General features: G+C 48.9%; 1 protein-coding gene across 2 annotated transcripts in view; it reads left to right on the forward strand.

Moving 5' to 3' along the window:
* ABHD1 (abhydrolase domain containing 1) overlaps positions 1-20369 on the forward strand; it is a 63206-nt gene that overhangs the window by 13777 nt on the left and 29060 nt on the right. For both annotated transcript variants that reach the window (XM_040347975.1, XM_040347974.1), the window contains 6 exons: positions 3472-3654; positions 10237-10282; positions 10357-10469; positions 12373-12546; positions 12656-12704; positions 19858-20023. In XM_040347975.1, coding sequence (XP_040203909.1) covers positions 3472-3654; positions 10237-10282; positions 10357-10469; positions 12373-12546; positions 12656-12704; positions 19858-20023 — 731 coding nt within the window. The remainder of the gene's footprint in view (positions 1-3471; positions 3655-10236; positions 10283-10356; positions 10470-12372; positions 12547-12655; positions 12705-19857; positions 20024-20369) is intronic.

Consider the following 20369-nt stretch of genomic DNA (forward strand, 5'->3'; position numbering starts at 1 on the left):
ACACACTGTACCTGCTTGCTGGGTTGTCACCTGTGCGATTTTATGGCTGGGATCAGAGCTTCCCTCAGCTGCTGCAGACTCCATGGTGGATCTTGCTCTCTCCACAGGACTAGAAACGGCGTCCATCTTGACATCACCATCCGGGGAAACCGCATCTGGAGGGGATTCCAACTTGGTTATGAAATCCAGCATGGCAGGACCTTCACCCTCCTGAGATGTGCCACATTGCTGGGGTGTGAAGGGGGCAGAGGGCTCAGCGAATGTCAGAGGTGCCTGCACCTGCATCTCCTCGCTGGCTTCCCCATCCTCCATGCATGAAGCGGCTCCTCTTCTCATGCGATTAAATCGCTCCTCATTCTTATATATATTTTTAAATATTCCGCTCTTCTCCTTCAGAGAATACAGCAAATCCTTCTGTTTCCTCACAGCTTGTTCCAGGTCCTTCAGCTCAGGCCTCAGAGCCGGTCTTTTCTTACTGTATACTTTAGCACAGATCTGTTTTTTCTTTCTGAACTCGACCATCAAAACCATCAATTTCTCCTCCTCCTTCTCAATCCGCTTCAACTTACTGACAGTCCTCTGTCTGAAGGCTGACAGGGACTCATCTTTCCTTTGGGTAGGCCCAGAATCTTCCACAGGCCTATCCAGGGGGGCCCCGCCCGGCTCTTCCCCAGGATCCAGCATCCCTCCTGGGGCAGAGAAGCCACTCTAGCCCCTGGTCTCTGGAGCACAGGAGCAAAGGAACTAGCAACCACACCCTTCACTGACAAGGAGTGGAATGGCAGTTTCCCACCATCCCTGTGCTGAGTTCCCGGGTCTGTACACCTGCTGTGCCCATTATGAGGGGGTCCCACCATCCCTGTGCTGAGTTCCCGGGTCTGTACACCTGCTGTGCCCATTATGAGGGGTTCTTACCATCCCTGTGCTGAGTTCCCGGGTCTGTACACCCGCTGTGCCCCATTATGAGGGGTTCCCACCATCCCTGTGCTGAGTTTCCCGGGTCTGTACACCCGCTGTGCCCCATTATGAGGGGTTCCCACCATCTCTGTGCCGAGTTCCCGGGTCTGTACACCTGCTGTGCCCATTATGAGGGGTTCCCACCATCCCTGTGCTGAGTTCCCAGGTCTGTACACCTGCTGTGCCCATTATGAGGGGTTCCCACCATCCCTGTGCTGAGTTCCCTGGTCTGTACACCCGCTGTGCCCATTATGAGGGGTTCCCACCATCTCTGTGCCGAGTTCCCGGGTCTGTACACCTGCTGTGCCCATTATGAGGGGTTCCCACCATCCCTGTGCTGAGTTCCCGGGTCTGTACACCTGCTGTGCCCATTATGAGGGGTTCCCACCATCCCTGTGCTGAGTTCCCGGGTCTGTACACCCGCTGTGCCCATTATGAAGGGTTCCCACCATCCCTGTGCTGAGTCCCCGGGTCTGTACACCTGCTGTGCCCATTATGAAGGGTTCCCACCATCCCTGTGCTGAGTTCCCGGGTCTGTACACCCGCTGTGCCCATTATGAAGGGTTCCCACCATCCCTGTGCTGAGTCCCCGGGTCTGTACACCTGCTGTGCCCATTATGAGGGGTTCCTACCATCCCTGTGCTGAGTTCCCGGGTCTGTACACCTGCTGTGCCCATTATGAGGGGCACCCATATTATATATTATTATTTTATCTATGAATAGAAATTGTAGTCGGGGCTCCTCCAGTGTTCTCTGGTGATATATACATATGACATCGGATGATTTCAGCTCTCTCAGACGCTGTGCTGTGATTGGAGGACAAACTCTGATCACTTCTACATAAAATGAACAAAAACGGTTTAAACTAAAAGCAGACTAAAGTCCGGCTATATGTGGGGGAGGGGCGGAGTCATTGGAGGTTCTGTATTGCGGAGGTCAATGTACACCCGGGGCCAACATCCACCGACTGCAGTGTACATCGCCACAGTATAGGTGGCCTTGCTGGGACAACATCCACACTGAAGTCTTTATATGAATGTAGAAATATATTTAGGTAGATTCAGGTAGAGCTAGGCCGACTTATCAGTAGATAAGCCAACCTAACTCAGAATTTACGCCGACTTATGTTTAAGTGTATGCTCAAACAGAGATACGCTTAAACATATCTAAGATACGACGGCTTGCGCCGTCCTATCTTAGGTTGCAATTTTTCGGATGGCTGCTAGGTGGCGCTTCCATTGCGGTCGGCGTAGATTATGTAAATGAGTTTGTACGCCGATTCACGAACGTACGCCTGGCCGCCGCAGTCGTTTTACGCTGTTTCCGTAAGGCCTTAGGAGGCCTAAAGTTATTCCACCTATGAGGTGGAATAACAATGTTAAAGTATGGCCGCCGTTCCCGCCGCGAGATTCAAAATTTTAACGTCGTTTGCGTAAGTCGTCCGCGAATCGGGATTTACGTCGTTTACGTCCACGTCGAAATCAATAGGCCCGTGCGGCGTACGTAACCGCAATGCACACTGGGAAATGTAGTCGCCCGGCGCATGCGCAGTAGCCAAAAAACGTCAAAAACGTGAGGTCAAGCCTCATTACCATTAAACACGCCCCCCTCCGACCCATTTGAATTAGGCGCCCTTACGCCCGCCGCGATTACACTACGCCGCCCTAAGTAAGGAGGCAAGTGCTTTGAGAATCATGTACTTGCCTCTCTTACTTAAGGTGGCGTAGTGTAAACACGCTAGGCTACGCCGCCGCAAATTAGCGCGCCCCTACCTGAATCTACCTAAATGTGTTCTAAATATTCACAGTTTGGTGTTATGAAGGGTCAGATAATGTTCTGTAGACATGTGCAATTTGTTTAGTTCCGAATTTGTTTTTTAAACGAAATTTGACAAATTAGTTATTTCCGAATTTTTCAATTTCCGAATTTTTCAATTTCGTAAATTCTAAATTTCGAAAATTTGAAAATTGCAAAATTCGAAAATCTAAAATTAGAAAATGGGAAATTTCGAAAATTGGATTTTCGTATTTCTGAATTTTCGAATTTCCGAATTTCGAATTTTCCAATTTCTTAATTTCCGAACTTTTGAATTTCCGAAATTCGAAATTTTCAAATTTCCGAATTTCCTGAATTTCCAAATTTCCTGAATTTACGAATTTTCGAAAAAAACAAATGAAACGAAAAAAAAATTGGCAGTGCACAACAGATCCTCTTCACTGGTAGAAGGGCAGGGCCATCTTTAACACGGGGCACAAAGGGCAGCTGCCCTGGGCCCAGTCATTGTTGTGGGGCCCAAGACAGCTGCCTCTTGAGCCCTGCACTGCCCCCAAATAGTTGATAAGTGGATTTTAGGAGGGCCCAAGAATATGTTTGCCCCGGGTCCCTATCAATATTAAAGATGGCCCTGGAGAAGGGAATTCACCTCCCATACCGGGACTGGTACACCGAGTCACATGACCCCCAGAAGTGTGCTACTGTATATATGACAATGTCTCCTGTTGTGTCCTCTCACAGCGAGGTGATCGGCACGGCAGATGGTGGTCAGATATCTCTGGATTGGGCTGACAATGAGGGCAGCGCACGTTTCCCAGAATCCTCCTCTCGTCCTACAGTCCTCCTATTACCGGGACTGACCGGGAACAGCCATCAGTCCTACATCCTGCACCTGGTACAACGGGCCCGCACCGACGGATACAGGTGAGACCTTTCATGAGAGCCAATCACAATCCAACTCTGACCAGAGGGCACAATGAATGGAGAGATCTGATTGGCTGTTATGTGGGACGTAACCTTCATACATAGGGCCATATTCTTATAGATCTCCGGCGGCGTAACGTATGTCCTTTATGTTACTCCGCCGCAAGTTTAACTGGCAAGTGCCTGATTCCCAAACCACTTACCTGTAAACTTGCGGCGGCGTAGCGTAAAGTCCACCCGCGCAAGCACTCCTAATTCAAATGATCCTGGTAGGGGGCGTGGATCATTTAAATTAGGCACGCTCCCGCACCGATCGTAATGCGCATGCTCCGTCGGGTAAATTACCCGACGCGCATTGCGCTAAATGACGTCTCACGGACGTCATTTGTTTTGACGGTAACGTAAATGGCGTCCAGCGCCATTCACGGACGACTTACGGAAACAACGTTAAATTTTAAAATTTCGACGCGGGAACGACGGCCATACTTAACATTGAGTACGCCACCTAGGGGGCATGTTTATCTTTACGCCGCGTATCGCTTACGGAAACGACGTAAAATCACTACGACGGGCAAGCGTACGTTAGAGAATCGGCGTGACTAGTCATTTGCATATTCTACGCTGACCGCAAAGGAAACGCCACCTAGCGGTCAGCGTAGATATTGCAGCCTAAGATACAACGGCGCTGGCCGTCGCATCTTAGGCATGTTTAAGTGTATCTCAGTTTGAGAATACACTTAAACATAGGACGGCCTTAGAATCGGACTTACGTCGGCGTATCTGCTGATACGCCGGCGTAATTCTTTGAGAATATGGCCCATAGTACGTAGTATATAGCAGGTAAGTGGTGGGTTTCCTCATCCATAGTGATCACATACAGTTTATATTTTTTTTTATATAACATCAGCCAATAAGATGGAAGGAGAGTTTATAGACGCAACAAATGTACAGCAATGCAGAGGATCCGGGATATTCTGATATGAATTATAATAGATAGAGGAGGATACGATGTATCCAATACAATCCAAGATTTACACCAATTACCCAATCCCATCCACCCTAATGCCACGTACACACGGTCGGAATTTCGATGTGAGCTTTTGGTCAGAAATTCCAAACGTGTGTAGGCTCCATCGGACTTTTTCTGTATGAATTCCCGACAGCAAAAATTTGAGAGCTGGTTCTTAATTTTTCCGACAAGAAAAGTTCTTGTCGGAAATTCCGATCGTCTGTATGCAATTCCAAAAAAACACGCACGCTCGGAATCAAGTTGAGGCATGCTTAGAATCATTGAACTTCATTTTTCTCGGCTCGTCGTAGTGCTGTACGTCACCGCGTTCTTGACGGTCAGAAATTTTGGCCCAGATTCACGTAGGAGATACGACGGCGTATCTCCAGATACGCCATCGTATCTCTGAGTCTGAGGCGTCGTATCTTGGCGCCTGATTCAAAGAATCAGATACGCCAGAATTTCTCTAAGATACGACCAGCGTAAGTCTCCTACGCCGTCGTATCTTAACTGCATATTTACGCTGGCCGCTAGGGGCGTGTACGCTGATTTACGCCTAGAATAGGTAAATCAGCTAGATACGCCTATTCACAAACGTACGCCCGGCCGACGCAGTACAGATACACTGTTTACGTTTGGCTTTTTCCTTGGCGTAAAGTTACCCCTGCTATATGAGGCGTACCAATTTTCGGTATGGACGTCGGAACATCGTAGAATTTTCCGTCGATTACGTTGTTTGCGTAAGTCGTTTGCGAATAGCGCTGTGCGTCATTTACGTTCACGTCGAAAGCATTGGCTTTTTGCGGGTTAATTTGGAGCATGCGCACTGGGATACTTTCACGGACGGCGCATGCGCCGTTCGTAAAAAGGAAGAGATTTTTTTCACCGCTCCAGGTGAGCCCCGTAAGCAATCAAGGACGGTTGGATTACCAAGGTGCTGGCAATGCTTGTAGCAATAGCAAAATGAAGGAAGAAAATTGGACAGCCGCACTCCAAAATGACTTAAAAAAAGTTGTCTTTTATTTTCAACTGTACACACACAGTCACTGCAACCACAAAGACAGAACAGCCGACGCGTTTCGCACTCGTAGCTAATCATGGCTCATGATTAAGCACTAGCTACGAGTGCGAAACGCGTCGGCTGTTCTGTCTTTGTGGTTGCAGTGACTGTGTGTGTACAGTTGAAAATAAAAGACAGCTTTTTTTAAGTCATTTTGGAGTGCGGCTGTCCAATTTTCTTCCTTAATTTTGCTATTGCCGTTCGTAAAAAGCGTCATTTACGTGGGGGTCACAATAAATTAACATAAAACACGCCCACATGTTCCACATTTGAATTAGGCGGGCTTATGCCGGCCTATTTACGCTACGCCGCCGAAACTTTGTTTTGAGAATACTGCACTTGCCTGTCAAAGTTGCGGAGGCGTAGCGTAAATAGGATACGTTACGCCCGCTCACAAATACGCACTCTCTACGTGAATCTGGCCCTTTGTGTGTGTGCAACACAAGTTTGAGACAAAATTCTGTTGGAAAAAAATCCACGGTTTTCTTGTTGGAATTTTCGATCGCGTGTAAGGGTCACCGCATGAACAATACAATGTAATCAATACAAGATCAGATGTATTAATCTACTCATAATCCAAGATCTACTCCTGTTACTTTATCCCACTTATTTTAACCACTTAAGCCCCGGACCAATATGCTGCCTAAAGACCCAAGGTGTTTTTACAGTTCGGGACTGCGTCGCTTTAACAGACAATTGCGCGGTCGTGCGACGTGGCTCCCAAACAAAATTGGCGTCCTTTTTTCCCCACAAATAGAGCTTTCTTTTTGTGGTATTTGATCACCTCTGCGGTTTTTATTTTTTGCGCTATAAACAAAAATAGAGCGACAATTTTGAAAAAAATTCAATATTTTTTACTTTTTGCTATAATAAATATCCCCCAAAAACATATATAAAATTTTTTTTTTTCCTCTTCCTCTTTTCCTTTTTTAGGCCGATACGTATTCTTCTACCTATTTTTGGTAAAAAAATCGCAATAAGCGTTTATCGATTGGTTTGCGCAAAATTTATAGTGTTTACAAAATAGGGGATAGTTTTATTGCATTTTTATTAATTATTTTTTTTACTACTAATGGCGGCGATCAGCGATTTTTTTTTCGTGACTGCGACATTATGGCGGACACTTCGGACAATTTTGACACATTTTTGGGACCATTGTCATTTTCACAGCAAAAAATGCATTTAAATTGCATTGTTTTTTGTGAAAATGACAAGTTGCAGTTTGGGAGTTAACCACAGGGGGCGCTGTAGGAGTTAGGGTTCACCTAGTGTGTGTTTACAACTTTAGGGGGGTGTGGCTGTAGGAATGACGTCATCGATCGAGTCTCCCCTATAAAAGGGATGACTCGATCGATACGCCGCCACAGTGAAGCACGGGGAAGCCGTGTTTACATACGGCTCTCCCCGTGCTTCAGCTCCGGGGAGCGATCGCGACGGAGCGGCTATAAACAAATAGCCGTGCCGTCGTCCCGGATCGCTCCCCGTGGCAACCCGACCGCCGCGTGTAGCGGGGGGGGGTCCCGATCGGACCCCTGACCCACGTCTAGGCAGGCACGTACATGTACGTTGATGTGCCTGTCCGTGCCATTCTGCCGACGTATATCTACATGCGGCGGTCGGGAAGTGGTTAAGGGCCACCATACTCAATACAATGTAACAATTTCTCCCAATGACACCAATAATGGGGGATTATTTACTCCCACTGATGCTGGGACATTTTTTACTCCCAATGGCCACAAACTGGCCCTCCTAAAGTCTGATGGACATTAAAGTGGCCCTTTGTTTCGAAAATTTGGAGACACCTGATCTACACCCGATTTTGTGTCCCTTTGGGGAGATTTCCATTCGCTTTCTGCCTAAAAGACACAACAAACAGGAAGTCAGGGGACATCTCTCCAAAGTGAGGGAGAGCCCCTCCTAGACAGTCATCACCAGAATATGTGTCCCTATTGGAAGGTTTCCTGTTCTGGTGGCATCTCCTGATTTTGGATCTTCCCAGTTGACAATGGTCACAGGACAAACCGAGACCCGAATCTCCATAGCGGGAACATAGACGGCAAGAGAAACAGCATATACATACAGTAACACAGTGTAAACATAGGCCCAGATTCACAAAAGAGATACGACGGCGCATCTCCAGATACGCCGTCGTATCTCTGCCTAGCGCCGTCGTATCTCTGCGACTGATTCATAGAATCAGTTACGCATAGATATTCAGTAGATCCGACAGGCGTAAGTCTCTTACGCCGTCGGATCTTAACTGCAATTTTATTTTTTTTGCCCGCTAGGTGGCGTTTCCGTCGATTTCCCCGTCGAGTATGCAAATTAGCTAGATACGCGAATTCCCGAACGTACGCGCGGCCGACACAGTAAAGTTACGACGTTTACGTTAGGCTTTTCCCGGCGTAAAGTTGCCCCTGGGTCTATGAGGCACAGTCAATGTTGGCCGTCGTTCCCGCGTCGAAAATTTAAAACATTACGTCGTTTGCGTAAGTCATCCGTGAATGGTGCTGGACGTAGTTTACGTCCATGTCAAAACCAATGACGTCCTTGCGACGTCATTTGGAGCAATGCACGCCGGGATATTTTAGGGACGGCGCATGCGCAGTTCGTTCAGGGCGGGGACATGCATAATTTAAATTATACACGCCCCCTACCCCCCGAATTTGAATTCCGCCGGGTGATTTACGTTACGCCGCCGCCGCAACTTTACACGCAAGTGCTTTGTGAATAAAGCACTTGCCTGAAAAACTTGTGGCGGCGTAACGTAAATGAGATGCATTACGCCCGCACAGAGATACGCCGATCTCTGTGAATCTGGGCCTTAGAGAATATCTCACAAAATGGCTCCCCCCTAGGTTGTAATTCAGTGATAAGCCATAAATGTAGAGCAGTAAAAACATAATAAATGAAAAAGATGGTGAATGTTCTTCCAATTCCGGATATCTTCAGCTAGCCTGTTATTTATACTGCAGTGTATTTTTGTGCTTTTGTAATCCAGGTAGGTAAAAGACAAAAAGGTCTGAAGAACAAAGTTGTGAAGCCTCGTACACACGCTCGGTTTATTCGACAAGAACCAGCAAGAAAACTGCTTTCAGAGCTGTCTTGCCGAGTAAACCGAGCGTGTGTACGAGGCTTTGAGGTTTCTCGTCAAGAAAACTGCCCAGAATCTAGACGAGAAAAATGGAGAACCTGCTCTCTATTTTCTCGTCGTGATTCTCGGCAGTGTTTTCCTGCCGTCAAACCTGAGCGTCTGTATACTTACCTGTCGCCGTGGAAACCCGCACATGCTCGAAATGACTTTGACGCATGCGCGGTAGCTTCCAAGGCATAGGTAGGGTGTAGCAAGATGGCGGCGACGGCACTGAATGTGATGAGCGCATGTTCATCGTAGTCGATGACGTCACCGCGTTCTTGCCTTTCAAAAGAACCGTGGTTCTTTTGAATGGAGTGTGTGTACACTCGGCCGGCAAGAGATTCTTGCCAAGAATCTCATCAGGAAAAACAAAACATTTTTCCTGACAAGATTCTGGGCCGTGTGTATAGGGCTGAACTGATGAATACTTAAACTGAAGAAATATCACCACTTGTAGATTCCTCTTTAAATGTGAGTGCGCTACAGTACTGACCTTACAGCACATAGGAGAAAAGAACAAGGCCCCAAGCTCCAGCTGTATGATGCCTGTGAAGGAGTAGATTCACATCCGTGGAACTACAAGGCTCACCAGGCAGTCTGTAGAAAAGAACTCACTCAGCAATACTATAATCTCTATCTGGATGGACAGGTGCCCTATCAACACAATGGACCCCAATTGCTGTAGGCCTTGGGCTGGAATCCCTTCTGTCTGGTGTCTCCGTCAGGTAAAAATGGCGCTGCCACGCTGCGTTGCGACTCCCGGTGGGCTGGAGTGCAAGTGGTCTCAGTTGCTGTGGAGCACAGGCCGGCACAGTTCTCCAAGGTTCCTCTGAGGCGGGCGATACGGCTCTCCGCTGTATAGGCCGAAGTCCCTCACTCCCTGTCACACAGACCTCCTGCTGGCAGGTTCAGAATGGCGTCCAGAGAGATTGAAAACAGGCCGCGCCTGTCCTTTTATCTCTCCTCCCAGCAGGCTGTTCTGCGCGCTTTGCATTGTGTGTTCTGTGGTCCAGAGCTGATCCGGCCAACAACTTCCTCATCCAGACTACATGTCCCATAATGCATTGCTCTGTTCACTCTCAAGGAGGAAAGAAAACTACTGACAGAGTCCAGCAGGCACTAGGGGGAGCCAAACTCATACATAAGAAAACAATGAACTAGTCAACAATATTAACTATATTAGCAACCCCTGGCAAAAAAAAGGAAGATACTTCGGCTTTAGATACAGTTTTGGGTTTGATAAGTTGCAGCAAATTTATAAGCCGAAATGCGTGGCACCTAAACTCGTCAACTGCACCAGCAATCAGCGGGCCAAGGTGGGCGCAGGAGTTCTCCATGCGTTAGCTGGCTTTATGAAAAGTCCTTCTCTCTTGGCAGGTGCGTGGTGTTCAATAATCGTGGTTTTGGAGGAGAGGAGCTCCTGGTGAGTGCTAGACGTTGATGGCGGCAGTGGAGATCCGGGGACGGCAGTTGTTATAAGTCTTCTTCTCTTTGCAGACTCATCGGACGTTCTGTGCCGCTAACACTGAAGACCTGAGCAGGGTGGTGGAACATGTCCGGAGTCGCAACCCCGGGGCCCCTCTGCTGGCAGTGGGGGTCTCGCTGGGCGGGTGAGTCCAGCAGACCATTATGTACACAAGTATTTGGTGGTTTGAGTTCTTCTTTAAACTCTGGAAGAATTGAATGACGGAGGCCCACTCCATGTGAAGCTAGAGAAAAGCGTTGGCCAAATTTAGGCTTTAAGCCACAATATTGTTGTTACCTAGTTAGATAGTAGGTGAGGTTGATAAAAGACTCAGGTCCATCAAGTCCAACCTATGTGTGTGATTATATGTCAGCATTACCTTGTATATCCCTGTATGTTGTGGTCATTCAGGTACTTATCTAATAGTTTCTTGAAACCATAGATGCCCTCACGCTGAGACCACCGCCTGTGGAAGGGAATTCCACATCCTTGCCGCTCTTACAGTAAAGAACCCTCTACGTAGTTTAAGGTTAAATCTCTTTTCTTCTAATTTTAATGAGTGGCCACGTGTTTTATTAAACTCCCTTCCGCAAAAAGGTTTTATCCCTATTGTGGAGTCACCAGTTCGGTATTTGAAGTCATATCCCCTCCCAAGCGTCTCTTCTCCAGAGAGAATAAGTTCAGAGCTCGCAAACCTTTGATCATAACTAATATCCTCCAGACCCTTTATTAGCTTTGTTGCCCTTCTTTGTACTCGCTTCATTTCCAGCACATCCTTCCTGAGGACTGGTGCCCAGAACTGGACAGTATACTCCAGGTGCGGCCGGACCAGAGTCTTGTAGAGCGGGAGAATTATCGTTTTATCTCTGGTAGGGTTGTCCCGATACCACTTTTTTAGGACCGAGTACTAGTACCGATACTTTTTTTCAAGTACTCGCCGATACCGAATACCGATACTTTTTTTTAAATGTGTCCCCAAATGCAGCCATGTCCCCCCACATATTGCAGCCATGTATCCCCCCACAAATGCAGCCATGTCCCCCCATATATGCAGCAATGTCCCCCCACATATGCAGCAATGTCCCCCCACATATGCAGCAATGTCCCCCCACATATGCAGCCATGTCCCCCCTATATGCAGCCATGTCCCCCCTATATGCAGCCATGTCCCCCCTATACCCAGCCATGTCCCCCCTATATCCAGCCATGTCCCCCCTATATCCAGCCATGTCCCCCCTATATCCAGCCATGTCCCCCCTATATCCAGCCATGTCCCCCCCTATATCCAGCCATGTCCCCCCATACCTTGATGCCGCCGCCGCATGGGTTAAACAGCGTGCGGGGAACATCACAGCTTTCATTTGAATAGCTGTAGTATTCCCGCTGCGCCGCGTATAGACACTCCCCCTTGCTCGGGATTGGACAGATCCCGAGCAAGGGGGAGTGTCTATACGCGGCGCAGCGGCTGTGATATTCCTCCCACGCTGTTTAACCCATGCGGCGGTGGCGGCGACGTTGTTGCGGTATGCAACGGGGTCGACGGCGGCATTCGTTGCGGCGGCGGCGGCCGGGGGGGTGGATCAAGTATTCTATTTAGTACAAGTACTCCCGCAAATACTCGGTATAGGTCCCATCCCATTAATTTGTTCAGATCTTCTTGCAAGGTTTCCACATCCTGCGGAGAAGTTATTGCCCTGCTTAGCTTAGTATTGTCCACAAATACAGAGATTGAACTGTTTACCCCATCCTCCAGGTCATTTATGAACAAATTAAATAGGATTGGTCCCAGCATAGAACTCTTAGGGACCCCCCACTACCCACCCTTACCATTCCGAGTACTCCCCATTTATCACCACCCTCTGTACTCACCCCTGTAGACAGTTTTCAATCCATGTACTCACCCTATGGTCCATGTATGTCCTTGTAGAAGGAGATAAGAGTCCAACAGTAACCCGAGGGGTATAGGAAGCATCATGTGTCCCTTAACCCCGATGGCAGAACTTTGAGGTTGGAGGTTCCATATTTCAGCTATTTTTTCCCCCCTCTAGGATGGTTCTCCTGAATTATTTGGCCTCTACCGGCTCCAGGTCTCAGCTCCAGGCTGCGCTGGTGTTCTCCACCCCCTGGGACGTGTTTGTTTCTACCTCCTCGCTGGAAAGGCCACTAAATTACCTCCTGTTCAACCGAAACCTGGCCTCCGGCCTGCGGAATGCCATACTTAAGTAAGTGATGGTCACCAACCACATTAGTTGGTCCATGGTTGATCTTTTGTTTGCACATTGCGCTGCAATATCTCTTTCTATGTCCATGGCTCGTTTTCTTTCATCACAGGTACCGGGACATCATCGGAAAGGTTCTGGATGTGGAACATATATTACAGGTGAGATCAGAGTCCCAGGAAGGGTTCGGAATGTTCCGGACCCCTGGGTCCAAAATGTACTCATAGATAAAAGAGGTAAAGGAGGTTAAGGGAACTTTCTAGAAAAACGGTGCCCCATCTAGAATTGCTTAGAGGGAGGAAAAGAGGTCACTAGGCAGATACTCATAAATACGGGACAGGCAGGCTTAGAGAAGCCGATCCAGCTAGACTGAGGTGGAGACTTCTCTTGTGAGGGGGGAGGGGATCATTATTAAAGGAGTTGTAAAGCTTCCCGTTTTTCCACCTTAATGCATCCTATACAAACCTTTACTAGCCCTTTAACCACTTAATCCCCGGACCTTTAGGCAGCTAAATGCCCAGGCCAGGTTTTGAGATTCGGCACTGCGTCGCTTTAACAGACAATTGCGCAGTCGTGCGACGTGGCTCCCAAACATAATTGGCGTCCTTTTTTCCCCACAAATAGAGCTTTCTTTTGGTGGTATTTGATCACCTCTGCGGTTTTTATTTTTTTGCGCTATAAACAAAAATAGAGCGACAATTTTGAAAAAAATGCAATATTTTTTTACTTTTTGCTATAATAAATATCCCCCAAAAACATATATAATTTTTTTTTTTCCTCAGTTTAGGCCGATACGTATTCTTCTACCTATTTTTGGCAAAAAAAAGGCAATAAGCGTTTATCGATTGGTTTGCGCAAAATTTATAGCGTTTACAAAATAGGGGATATTTTTATTGCATTTTTATTAATTATTTTTTTTTCACTACTAATGGCAGCGATCAGCGATTTTTTTCGTGACTGCGACATTATGGCGGACACTTCGGACAATTTTGACACATTTTTGGGACCATTGTCATTTTCACAGCAAAAAATGCATTTAAATTGCATTGTTTATTGTGAAAATGACAGTTGCAGTTTGGGAGTTAACCACAGGGGGCGCTGAACGTGTTAGGCTTCACCTAGTGTGTGTTTACAACAGTAGGGGGGTGTGGCTGTTCTTCTGTAGGTCTGATGTCATCGATTGTGTCTCCCCTATAAAAGGGATCACTCGATCGATGCAGCCACCACAGTGAAGCACGGGGAAGCCGTGTTTACATACGGCTCTCCCCGTTCTTCAGCTCCGGGGAGCGATCGTGACTGAGCGGCTATAAACGAATAGCCGCGCCGTCGTCCCGGATCGCTCCCCGAGGTAAGCCGCCCGCGGGGGAGGGGGTCCCGATCGGACCCACGACCCGCGGAAAGGCAAGGACGTATATATACGCCCATCTGCCTGTCCGTGCCATTTTGCGGACCTAAATAGTCGTGCGGCGGGCGTTAAGTGGTTAAGGAATCTGAAAGAAGGAGTTCCTAGGAGGACATTAAAGGGGTTGGAAACCCTTGTGTTATTTCACCTTAATGCATCCTATGCATTGAGGTGAAAAAACTTCTGACAGTGACCAGCCCCCCTGTTTTACTCACCTGAGCCCTGTAATTCCCACGGAGGAGACACGCTCTTCCTCTCTGTCCGGGATTCTCGGGTCTTGATTGGATAGATTGATAGAAGCACAGCCATTGGATCCCGCTGCTGTCAATCAAATCCAATGATGCGGGGCCGAGTCCTACATTCTGCGTCTATGGATGCAAATGCTGGACTTGAGAGCGCGCCCGCAAGGTAACCCCGGGAGAGCGCTTCTCCTAGGGGGTTATATGATGCAAAGAGGAGCTGACAGCGCCGCCGAGGGACCCCAGAAGAGGATGACTCTAAAGAAGTCTAATGGAGGGAAGAGTTCCTGGGGAGGAGAGGAAGCTCTAGTGAAGACAAATGGCGGGAAGTGTTCCTAGGAGAGGAAGCTCTAGAGAAGTCTGTTGAGTTAAGGGTTTCCGTGAGTTCTTAGGAGGAAAGAAAGCTCCAGAGAGGCCTGATGGAGAGAGGCGTTCCTAGTAGGAGAGAAAGCTCTACAGAAGCCTAATAAAGGCAGGAGTTCCCAGGAAGAGAGGAAGCTTTAGGCAAATCCGATGGAGGGAGGAATTCCTGGTAGGAGAGGAAACAAAGTCTAATGGAGAGAAGAGTTCCTGGACAAGCTTTAGAGAAGTCTGATGGAGGGAGGAGAGTGAGCTCAAGAGAAGCCTGATTAAGGAACTAGAGAAGTTGGATGGAAGAAGAATTTCTTGGCAGAGGCCTGGTGAAGGAAGAAGCTTCCTGGAAGAGAGGAAGCTTTAGTAAAATCTGGTGGAGGGATTCCTGGTAGGAAAGGAAGCTCTAGCGAAGTTTAATGGAGGGAAAAGTTCCTGGGAGAAGAGGAAAGCTCTAGAGAAGTCTGACAGAGGTAGGGGCTCCTGGGAGGAGGAAAAGCTCTAGAGAAGTCTGACAGAGGTAGAGGTTCCTGGGAGGTGGGAAAGTTCTAGAGAAGTCTGACAGAGGCAGGAGAGGAAAGTTCTAGAGAAGTCTGACAGAGGTAGGGGTTCCTGGGAGGAGGGAAAGCTCTAGAGAAATCTGACAGGGGTAGGGGTTCCTGGTAGGAGAGGGAAGCACTAGAGAAGTCTGACAGAGGTAGGGGTTCCTGGGAGGAGAGTAAAGCGCTAGAGAAGTCTGACAGAGGTAGGGGTTCCTGGGAGGAGGGAAAGCTCTAGAGAAGTCTGACAGAGGTAGGGGTTCCTGGGAGGAGGGAACGCTCTAGAGAAGTCTGGCAGAGGTAGGGGTTCCTGGGAGGAGGGAACGTGCTAGAGAAGTCTGACAGAGGTAGGGGTTCCTGGGAGGAGAGGAAAGCTCTAGAGAAGTCTGACAGAGGTAGGGGTTCCTGGGAGGAGGGAACGCTCTAGAGAAGTCTGGCAGAGGTAGGGGTTCCTGGGAGGAGAGGAAAGCGCTAGAGAAGCCTGGCAGAGGTAGGGGTTCCTGGGAGGAGGGAAAGCTCTAGAGAAGTCTGACAGAGGTAGGGGTTCCTGGGAGGACAGGAAAGCTCTAGAGAAGTCTGACAGAGGTAGGGGTTCCTGGGAGAAGAGGAAAGCTGGGAGAAGTCTGACAGAGGTAGGGGTTCCTGGGAGGAGAGGAAAGCGCTAGAGAAGTCTGACAGAGGTAGGGGTTCCTGGGAGGAGAGGAAAGCTCTAGAGAAGTCTGACAGAGGTAGGGGTTCCTGGGAGGAGGGAAAGCGCTAGAGAAGTTTGACAGAGGTAGGGGTTCCTGGGAGGAGAGGAAAGCACTAGAGAAGTCTGACAGTGGTAGGGGTTCCTGGGAGGAGAGGAAAGCTCTAGAGAAGTCTGACAGTGGTAGGGGTTCCTGGGAGGAGAGGAAAGCTCTAGAGAAGTCTGACAGAGGTAGGGGTTCCTGGGAGGAGGGAACGCTCTAGAGAAGTCTGACAGAGGTAGGGGTTCCTGGGAGGAGAGGAAAGCTCTAGAGAAGTCTGACAGAGGTAGGGGCTCCTGGGAGGAGAGGAAAGCTCTAGAGAAGTCTGACAGAGGTAGGGGTTCCTGGGAGGAGAGGAAAGCGCTAGAGAAGCCTGGCAGAGGTAGGGGTTCCTGGGAGGAGGGAAAGCTCTAGAGAAGTCTGACAGAGGTAGGGGTTCCTGGGAGGACAGGAAAGCGCTAGAGAAGTCTGACAGAGGTAGGGGTTCCTGGGAGAGGAAAGCTCTAGAGAAGTCTGACAGAGGTAGGGGTTCCTGGGAGGAGAGGAAAGCTCTAGAGAAGTCTGACAGAGATAGGGGTTCCTGGGAGAAGAGGAAAGCTCTAGAGAAGTCTGACAGAGGTAGGGGTTCCTGGGAGGAGAGGAAAGCTGTAGAGAAGTCTGACAGAGGTAGGGGTTCCTGGGAGGAGGGAAAGCTCTAGAGAAGTCTGACAGGTAGGGGTTCCTGGGAGGTGGGAAAGCTCTAGAGAAGTCTGACAGAGGTAGGGGTTCCTGGGAGGAGTGAAAGCTCTAGAGAAGTCTGAAAGAGGTAGGGGTTCCTGGGAGGAGAGGAAAGCGCTAGAGAAGTCTGGCAGAAGTAGGGGTTCCTGGGAGGACAGGAAAGCGCTAGAGAAGTCTGGCAGAGGTAGGGGTTCCTGGGAGGAGAGGAAAGCTCTAGAGAAGTCTGACAGAGGTAGGGGTTCCTGGGAGGAGAGGAAAGCTCTAGAGAAGTCTGACAGAGGTAGGGGTTCCTGGGAGGAGGAAAGCTCTAGAGAAGTCTGACAGAGGTAGGGGTTCCTGGGAGGAGAGGAAAGCTCTAGAGAAGTCCGACAGAGGTAGGGGTTCCTGGGAGGAGGGAGAGCTCTACAGAGGCCTGATGGAGGGAGGATAGGAAGCTCTAGAGAAGCATTATGGTGGAAGGAATTCCTAGTAGGAGAGGAAACTTTCGAGATGTCTTTAGGGGGAAAGTTCCTGGGAGAAGGGGAAGCTCTAGAGAAGTCGGTTATGGGTACAAAAGGATACTGCGGTTGCATTGGCTGGGTGCCCAGTATATCAGGAGAGAAAGCTCTAAAAAATTCTGATGAAGGGAGGAGTTTGTGGGCCTTTTAGGAGAAGTCTTTTGGGGAGGGGAGTTCCTGGGAGGAGAGGAAGATCTAGAGAAGTTGGTTATGGGCAGAAGAGGACACTGGGGTGGCATTGTCTAGGTAAGGCTCATTCTGTATGGTGGAACGATGATGATGAACTATTCTAAAGTTCTGGTCACAGATGTCAGGGTGCAGCCAGCGTCCTGTGGACCCCAAGATATTATCAGAGCCCACGAACATGTTTCTCATGAGAACCCAACTGGAGCTCTCCTCCTCTGCCTCTGCGGTTTTTATTTTTTGTGCTATAAACAAAAATAGAGCGACAATTTTGAAAAAAATGCAATATTTTTTACTTTTTGCTATAATAAATATCCCCCAAAAACATATATAACATTTTTTTTTCCCTCCGTTTAGGCCGATACGTATTCTTCTACCTATTTTTGGTAAAAAAAATCGCAATAAGCTTTTATCGATTGGTTTGCGCAAAATGTATAGCGTTTACAAAATAGGGGATATTTTTATTGCATTTTTATTAATTATTTATTTTTTACTACTAATGGCGGCGATCAGCGATTTTTTTCGTGACTGCGACATTATGGCGGACACTTCGGACAATTTTGACACATTTTTGGGACCATTGTCATTTTCACAGCAATAAATGCATTTAAATTGCATTGTTTATTGTGAAAATGACAGTTGCAGTTTGGGAGTTAACCACAGGGTGCGCTGAACATGTTAGGCTTCACCTAGTGTGTGTTTACAACAGTAGGGGGGTGTGGCTGTAGGTCTGATGTCATCGATTGTGTCTCCCCTATAAAAGGGATGACACGATCGGTGCGCCGCCACAGTGAAGCACGGGGAAGCCGTGTTTACATACGGCTCTCCCCGTTCTTCAGCTCCAGGGAGCGATCGCGACGGAGCGGTTATAAACGAATAGCCGCGCCGTCGTGCCGGATCGCTCCCCGAGGTAAGCCGCATGCAGCGGGGGGGTCCCGATCAGACCCCCGACCCGCGGAAAGGCAAGGACGTATATATACGCCCATCTGCCTGTCCGTGCCATTTTGCGGACCTAAATAGTCGTGCGGCGGGCGTTAAGTGGTTAAGGAATCTGAAAGAAGGAGTTCCTAGGAGGACATTATGTAGGACAGATGTAGGGGTTCCTGGGAGGAGGGAAAGCTCTAGAGAAGTCTGACAGAGGTAGAAGTTCCTGGGAGAAGAGGAAAGCTCTAGAGAAGTCTGACAGAGGTAGAAGTTCCTGGGAGAAGAGGAAAGCTCTAGAGAAGTCCGACAGAGGTAGGGGTTCCTGGGAAGAGAGGAAAGCTCTAGAGAAGTCCGACAGAGGTAGGGGTTCCTGGGAAGAGAGGAAAGCTCTAGAGAAGTCTGACAGAGGTAAGGGTTCCTGGGAGGAGAGGAAAGCGCTAGAGAAGCCTGGCAGAGGTAGGGGTTCCTGGGAGGAGGGAAAGCTCTAGAGAAGTCTGACAGAGGTAGGGGTTCCTGGGAGGAGAGGAACGCTCTAGAGAAGTCTGACAGAGGTAGGGGTTACTTGGGAGGAGGGAAAGCTCTACAGAGGCCTGATGGAGGTAGGGGTTCCTGGGAGGAGGAAACGCTCTAGAGAAGTCTGACAGAGGTAGGGGTTCCTGGGAGGAGAGGAAAGCTCTAGAGAAGTCTGACAGAGGTAGGGGCTCCTGGGAGGAGAGGAAAGCTCTAGTGAAGTCTGACAGAGGTAGGGGTTCCTGGGAGGAGGGAAAGCTCTAGAGAAGTCTGACAGAGGTAGGGGTTCCTGGGAGGAGAGGAAAGCTCTAGAGAAGTCTGACAGAGGTAGGGGTTCCTGGGAGGAGGAAAGCTCTAGAGAAGTCTGACAGAGGTAGGGGTTCCTGGGAGGAGAGGAAAGCTCTAGAGAAGTCTGACAGAGGTAGAAGTTCCTGGGAGGAGAGGAAGCTCTAGAGAAGTCTGACAGAGGTAGGGGTTCCTGGGAGGAGGGAACGCTCTAGAGAAGTCTGACAGAGGTAGGGGTTCCTGGGAGGAGGAAAGCTCTAGAGAAGTCTGACAGAGGTAGAGGCTCCTGGGAGGAGAGGAAGCTCTAGAGAAGTCTGACAGAGGTAGGGGTTCCTGGGAGGAGGGAACGCTCTAGATAAGTCTGACAGAGGTAGGGGTTCCTGGGAGGAGGGAAAGCTCTAGAGAAGTCTGACAGAGGTAGGGGTTCCTGATGGAGGGAGGAGAGGAAACTCTAGAGAAGCATTATGGTAGAAGGAATTCCTAGTAGGAGAGGAAACTTTCGAGATGTCATTAGGGGGAAGTTCCTGGGAGGAGAGGAAGCTCTAGAGAAGTTGGTTATGGGTAGAAAAGGATACTGCGGTCGCATTGGCTGGGTGCCCAGTATATCAGGAGAGAAAGCTCTAAAAATTCTAAAGAAGGGAGGAGTTTGTGGACCTTTTAGGAGAAGTCTTTTGGGGAGGGGAGTTCCTGGGAGGAGAGGAAGCTCTAGAGAAGTTGGTTATGGGCAGAAGAGGACACTGGGGTGGCATTGTCTAGGTAAGGCTCATTCTGTATGATGGAACGATGATGAAGTTCTGGTCACAGATGTCAGGGTGCAGCCAGCGTCCTGTGGACCCCGAGATATTATCAGAGCCCACGAACATGTTTCTCATGAGAACCCAACTGGAGCTCTCCTCCTCTGCCTCGCATTCTTCATCTTTGGTTATTTTCTAATTGCAGTCTCGCTCTATTCGGGAATTTGATGAGCGATACACCTCCGTTGTCTTTGGTTACCAGTCATGTGATGACTATTATCATCAGGCCAGTCCCTGCAAAAAGCTGGGGAAAGTGAGGACGCCCGTATTGTGTGTGAATGCTGAGGATGACCCTTTCTCACCCCTGCAAGGTAAGTCCCCATCCTCCCCGGGACCTCGGAGGGCTATGCTGCCTCTTACAGACAAAAAGTTGGGTCCTACAGAACATTCAGGGGTAGATCCACATAGATCTGCACCCGCGCAGCGTATCAGAGATACGCTACGCCGCCGTACCTTACCTGGCGTTCTTTCAAATCCTCAAAGATTTTGCGCTGGTAAGTTACGGCGGCGTAGTGTATTTCTGGCGGCGGAATTCAAATCTGCAATTAGGGGGCGTGTTTCATTTAAATGAAGCGCGTCCCCGCGCCGAATGAACTGCGCATGCTCGTTTTGAAATTTCCCGCCGTGCATTGCGCAAAATGACCTCGCAACGACGTA

The sequence above is a fragment of the Rana temporaria genome, chromosome 4, assembly GCF_905171775.1.
Source record: "Rana temporaria chromosome 4, aRanTem1.1, whole genome shotgun sequence".
NCBI lineage: Eukaryota > Metazoa > Chordata > Amphibia > Anura > Ranidae > Rana > Rana temporaria.